General features: G+C 40.8%; 1 protein-coding gene across 1 annotated transcript; it reads left to right on the forward strand.

Moving 5' to 3' along the window:
• The first annotated feature begins 2193 nt into the window (after nucleotides 1-2193).
• Nucleotides 2194-5584, forward strand: LOC131676318 (uncharacterized). Its single transcript, XM_058955433.1, has 5 exons — nucleotides 2194-2276; nucleotides 2346-3761; nucleotides 4239-4869; nucleotides 4944-5367; nucleotides 5425-5584. Exons 1-4 carry the CDS (start codon nucleotides 2241-2243, stop codon nucleotides 5024-5026), a joined length of 2166 nt encoding a protein of 721 aa, XP_058811416.1. The 5' UTR covers nucleotides 2194-2240; the 3' UTR covers nucleotides 5027-5367; nucleotides 5425-5584.
• Nucleotides 5585-6509: the final 925 nt, after the last annotated feature.

Below are 6509 nucleotides of genomic sequence, written 5' to 3' on the forward strand. Positions count from 1 at the left end.
AGTCGGTCCCAATGCTATTCGAGCCCGGGATTCTTTTCTTCAACTTGGTCGTCACCAAGGAGCGTCCCACACCGTTTTTGTCCAACTTCGACGGGTTCCGGAGTTCAACGGCGTACTATGGCGGCAGGAGCGTTACTTGAATCTGCGAGGTCCGTGATGCCGACCAACGGCGGCTGACGAGAATAATCGACACGTGCACGATATGGATCGGAGGGACTTTTCCGTTTTCCTGACTAGAAAAAAACCTTCGCCTGAAGGTTCTTCAGGCGAAAATGGACAGATGCAGGTTTTGATTATGCTTTGTGATTGCTTGCACTGGTTTCCATCTCTGGAACAGCATTGACTTTTTTTTTATCTTTTATCTGCGCTACTATCTCTCGTCGTGGCGAATATCCTAAAATCTAGACCAACATGTGAAAAGGGCGGAAGTCCAAATGAGAGTCCCTCTGAGTTTACTTTCTCTTTCGATTATTATGGCGTCAACATAAAACTTTCCAACATTGTTTCAATAAATATTGAAAGACTCTGATGTCGTCTAGGATATTATGTTAAGAGTTAAGGAGCAAACATAGAAGCGGCCGAGTTATTGACGGAAGAGAGAGTAACCAAAGAGAGACTCTCATTTGGACTTCCGCCCTTTTCTCATGTTGGTCTAGAAATATCCTATCGTCAACATTAATTACGGTGCACTTTTTATAAGCTAGCTTTTAAATTCACTTGGTCAATCCTCGAGTTACATGAATTGCTGCTTGTGTGTACTTATTTCTTCGGCTGCTAGCCACACTTACTCGAACACTATCCGATCTTCGCATGGTTTCACCGTTAAGTGATCTTGGACTGTATACCCCCAGTCAAAAAGGGCAAGTTTCTGGCTAACGGGAGGCTATTTGCCAACTCGGATGCGCTAATTTTCCTTCAATTTTCCAGCAATTTGCTGGCAATTAGGAGGCTATTTCAAATGCAACATTTGGGTGATTTGCCGCCGTCATTTTTTGTGCCGCCCAAATCGTTTACGGAACACGCCATTTAATCGCCCTTAATTGCCCAATATGAAAATTACAAATAATTTTTATTTTCGGATTCATTATCTACTCATATACTTACCAGTATACTAGGTAATTGTCACCAACCCATAGGAAGAATCAATGGTGAAATTAGTATTGCACACCATCACAATCTGACGTTCATTAAGACTTTAGGTTAGAGATCTTGTTCTACTATACTTACACACGATTCCACAATTTCCCACATTCGTTGGCTAAATGAAGTGCACTAGACAAACAAAATACAAGTGAGAACACGCTAATTATTCAAAAAATAATTTTAGCTTCTAAGCCAAACATGAACCCCCATGTTAGAAAAACGCGAAAAACAACCAAGTCCATTTCAGTCGCCAGAAAATTTGTCTACGTGTTGAAATTCCCTTTAAATCGCATTCGCAAATTGCATTTGTTTCTAGGGGCAATTAGCACAGGCGAGTTGAGTCAAACGTCAAACTTTTTAAATCGCCTGACCATGTTCGTCCGCATTTTGCTTTGACAGGGCCGCGTCGGCAAGCACTCCTTTCGGGTTCTCAACTACGATCACGATACGATCGAGTTGTGTACGAGCCCTTTTCTGATTGGTTTACTTATTACGTACGATTAAGCTGTAATCAGAGAGATAATCAGCATTTGAACCCTGTCTACGGGAGCTAAGCTTTGGGGTGGTGTAAGTTTGAAAATAGTTAATAAACCCACCACCTCAACATCATGTCGCTGTCATTGCTTATGGGTTACAAACTATTTAGAGTTTCTCAAACTGTAAGTTTTTCTCATAACAGCCTATTAATTAATTAAGCTCCATTAATTCAATACTTTTCAAGAATATTTTTTTCAACATATCTCGGCTGTGGGCATATTTCGGGAATTCTTCTAGGCGCAATAAAGAGGCGAATCGGGATGAAATTTGAAATGAGATTCATAATATTACATATTTATGAAGCACATCCACAACGATTCTCGCTTCTTCCGTTGCTGCAGGGTGCTATCGGGAGAGTATAATGGTTATAAAGCCTTTGATTAGTGCCAATTAGTTCTTCCAATGATTAAGAATACTGAACTAACGTCGGTTGGAACAGTTGTTCTCATTATTTCAAATCATTTAATTCAGTAGGCCTGGCAATCGACCGATGAAATTTAAAACACTTTAGATCAAAATCTTCAAAAGGCCAACCGTAAGATTTGCATTTCGACTCAAAAATGAAACTTCCGTGCGAGGAGAACATGAATCGTGAGGTACATATTTAGTAATATGTTACATACATATTTGTGGTATCAACATGGTATTCTTGTATCTTCTGGCAGAACGATCGCACGTTCACGGTATGGAAGATTTGTGACCGAATTCGCCAATCCCAGAGCTTACATAAACACTCCGAACTGCGTAAATCTCTTCAAGAACACGATCCTTGTTCGTGCGGATTTATACAAGGCTATGAATTCGCCAACGTATTGGGTTGTGTCCTACGGGAATGTATTTGCGGAGCCGAAATTTGCCAATTGGCAGATTACTTCCAGACGCCCGACTCGGCAGGGGTAGCTTATACGCAGTTTCTAGATGTTATCAGATCAGATGAAGAATCATTGGGAGTGTTGAAAACAAGAAAAAGTCTTTCGAGTAGCGAGCATCGACTGTTGTCACTTTTATTAATGCAAATCGCCAAAGCGCTACAATTTCGGGAACAGGTTCTCCGACCGTACTTCGAAGACTACGATCTAATTGCTCGAAACGGTGGATCGGTCACCTATGCGTACTTTAAACGCGTTTTGTACTTTTTAGGAATCACGTTTGGCCTTCATGAATGGGACCTCTTGGCAAAACGATACATGGTAGATAACTATAAAATTGACTACGAGTCGTTTGTGAAAGAAATCGATCAGCTGTTGAGATACTTGGATAGCAAAGGCCCACTTGATCGCCGAAGTGTTAACAATGTTCCATCGAAAATCATTACCGCTACGTTACCCAAGAGCGACAGACCAGAGGTTGGTGTGGTCAATTTATCCGAAATACTCGGTAAACATTTAGCATACCATCCATGTTTGACACCATCAAAGGAGGAACGTGACTTCCAGACAATAATGGATCGTATTCAGCGGTTCATTTGGGAAAACAGAGTACGCACTCGGGAGTTCTTCGAACAGTTTGATCTGTTAGTTTGCGGCTGGATTAGTCGAAGTCAGTTTGTTCGCTCCATGGATGCACTTGGGCTATCGGGGCTGTATCGTTTGCCCTTAACAGATCGTGAGATTAGAAGCATCTGTGAACGCTATCAGGACCCGAAAGATGCTAACAAAATATGTTGGATTAGTTTCGCTGAACACGTCGATGAAGTATTCACCTTGAAAAACCTTGACCATGGTCCATTCCAAGTCGTAGAATCACCTCCAGATAGGATAAAAAACTTGCCACAAGACGGTGCATCCGAACCAGTGCAACAAAAACAACAATACCGCGATTTGACACAGGAAATCGTTGGATGTATTCGGACCTTGGTAGAAGCTAAACGAGTTTTGATAGCTCCTGTATTTAAAGACTTTGACCCACATCGTAATGGGCACATCACTCGCAGCCAAGTCGGTGAAGCGTTGTCGATGGCAGGTGTGATGATAACGGAAGAGCAACGGTATGCATTAAGCGAGCGGTATTCAGACGATTTGGGATTCAATTACGTGAAATTTTTGAATGATGTTGATCCGATGCCTGTGATAAGATCAGCCGTAAGTATTATGAATCGTTTTTGTACACACTGAGTTTAACCCGCCAATGAATGCAACGTACTTTTCAAAGGAAAATGATGACACATGAACTAAAAGTGGTTTGAAAAGATTAAATAATACTTGGAGAATGTGAACATATCTCGTTTACTGTTCGTTTTCGTACATAAAACTGAGAACATTGGTACATGAAGAAATGTGAAAATTTTCAAATTTAGTGGAACCGATCTAGAATTACATTCAATACGATCTCCATTTGGCAGGTTGCGCTATATTTTCTTAAATTTGTCGTGGAATTTGCGTCTCATCAGAATCCGACACTAACTTAGTGACGGGGCTAAGCTAGCACCGGAGCGATGCTAGCTCCAAAAAACGAAAACACTATTTGAGATTCTGAGCGAACGTCTACTACCGGTTTCAATCCTAGCATACCAACATTATATTTCTTATTCCCCGATTCACGAATTATATCAATTACAGTATGAAGATTTGCAAACCAGACTAGCAGTGCTGAACGCAGCAGACAATCGTACCGCTCCCGATCCTCATCAATGCGATATTGTTCGTGTTTTGGCCAAAGTGAAAGGGCAAGTAGTGCGCAGGAAACTACGAATTATCGACCCGATGCGAGGATTCGATCCACTCAATCACTTTCGCATAACCAAGGAACAATTCGAACGTGGATTATCAACGGCTTCCTTCGATCTAACGCCAACGGAGGTGCATACTCTGGCCATGATTTTCAAAACGCCTCTGCAGAATACGATCGATTATAAGCGATTTGGTGACACTGTCGCCGAGGTGGACTACCAATGTGATCTGGAGAAGGCTCCCATGTTGGTCCCACTGCAACACGTTTCAACCGAAGATGGTCCTCACAATCATCTGAACTTTGAAGAGCGAACAATTGCATCCCGATCGCTTCAGAAGTTGGCTCGGTATGCAGATGTCGTTTCCAACCTAAGATCCCTATTCCAAGACTTTGACCGAAACCGTATAGGAGTCATCAATCGCAACCAGCTCATTCGCGCCCTGGCTGTCCGTGACCTGCATACAGCGATATCCAGTCGTGAGTTTGAAGTGCTTTGCAAATGCTTTGGCGTGGAGATAGGTAATTAATTACTTTGATTTAGTTTTCTATCGATCAGAACCATTGATTACGTTTGTTTATCTTGCTTTGTATAGGTTACAGACAGGAAATTAACTATCGAGCACTGCTAACGGCACTAGATTATCTATACGCCAATCGCGAAAATCACCCATTCTGAAGTGTTATATATTTGTTCAATTATTAATCGCATGCACCGGTGAAGTGTGCGAACGACTGGTAATAAAATGGTATAAATTGACAAGAACTAAAACATAACATTTCATAAAGAAATATACTCACACACCAAGCTGTTTGATTAAAGTAGCTTAAAATGACGACTATCAGTATTCTAATCGCAATTATTAGTGTTATCATTCTTATAAATGCTCAGGAAAATTGTCAACTGGAAAAGTGTCCCGAATACGGTTCGAATGAAGTGGAACATGTTCTAACACTACTTCCAGTGCCATGGAACTGTAGTCAGTACGTCATGTGCGATCGAGGTTTTCAGCATATCAGGTAAGTCGATAACCGATAGTAAACTTGTGAAATATATTTTAATTTTTTTTGCTGTAGACCTTGTCCACTGGGACTTCACTTCATACCAAGCTTGCGAGTTTGTGAGTTCCCAGATCGCGCAACCTGTACCGAAAGCTGCCTCCAGCCACCTGCATACTCATTGGAGAATAAGGATTATAATGGTTCTGGTTACCTAGTTCTGAAATAAAGACAACTCTTAGTTGATGGTCTTTCAACTCTCATTTGAATTTTGATAGAATGTTGAACCCTATTCTTATCCTCAGCTCACTCAATAATTGCAGCTAATTAACGGAGAGGTCAATTTATATGTGTAGGTATTTGGGCGACGATCGTCACCAAGATGACTCAGAATCAAATTTCTTTTATTACCTCACTGCAAATATCAAGTTACTAAAAGAATCATTACCGTTCACTAGGATATTCTAATTTGGAATTTCCAAAGTGGATTGTGTTGTATAGCAAAGCAATTTTATAATCCAAGATTACGAGGTATAGTTGCAAGAAAACAATAAAAACCCATATCCGTTTGCGTATGCGGTTTCTACTGTCCAAAACATCGGAAGTAATACGCATTATAGCGCATCATTGGACTTTCCAGTTTTTAACAGTAACCACTTAACCAGAATAGCTCGCCAAAAATCTGTACCATTCTGTACTGTTTCACACAAATCTGTATCAGACAGAATCTGTTCCAATAAAATTCAGAAAATCTATATTTTTGTAGTTAGAGCTGTACTTGTGTTAACACTGGATGCAGCTATTCAAACAAAGTTGCCTTGATTTTTTTCGCTCTTGGCTTTCTCCCGTACGTTCTAACAGAAGCTCTTCTATTATCCCGCAAAAGTGACCTCCCTTGACAATGATTCACCTCAAGGTGAGATGAAGGTCGCAATAAAATCGACTCGTCCGCTCAAGTTATATCCGCGCTCCCAGACCGGGCCTTTTGTGATCTTTTTGGGCAAAACACAAAAAGTTTTTAAACCTATTGCAGATTTCTTGAGATGTGGTGGAACGATTTTCGGTCCTGACTGAAACATGGAACAATTCGCACTAATAAGCTTAGGGTAACGGTAAATAATTTGAAGCAGGTAAACGATATTGATGGTTACAAGTCTTTTATG

This window comes from Topomyia yanbarensis, chromosome 1 (genome assembly GCF_030247195.1).
Source record: "Topomyia yanbarensis strain Yona2022 chromosome 1, ASM3024719v1, whole genome shotgun sequence".
In the NCBI taxonomy this organism is placed as follows: domain Eukaryota; kingdom Metazoa; phylum Arthropoda; class Insecta; order Diptera; family Culicidae; genus Topomyia; species Topomyia yanbarensis.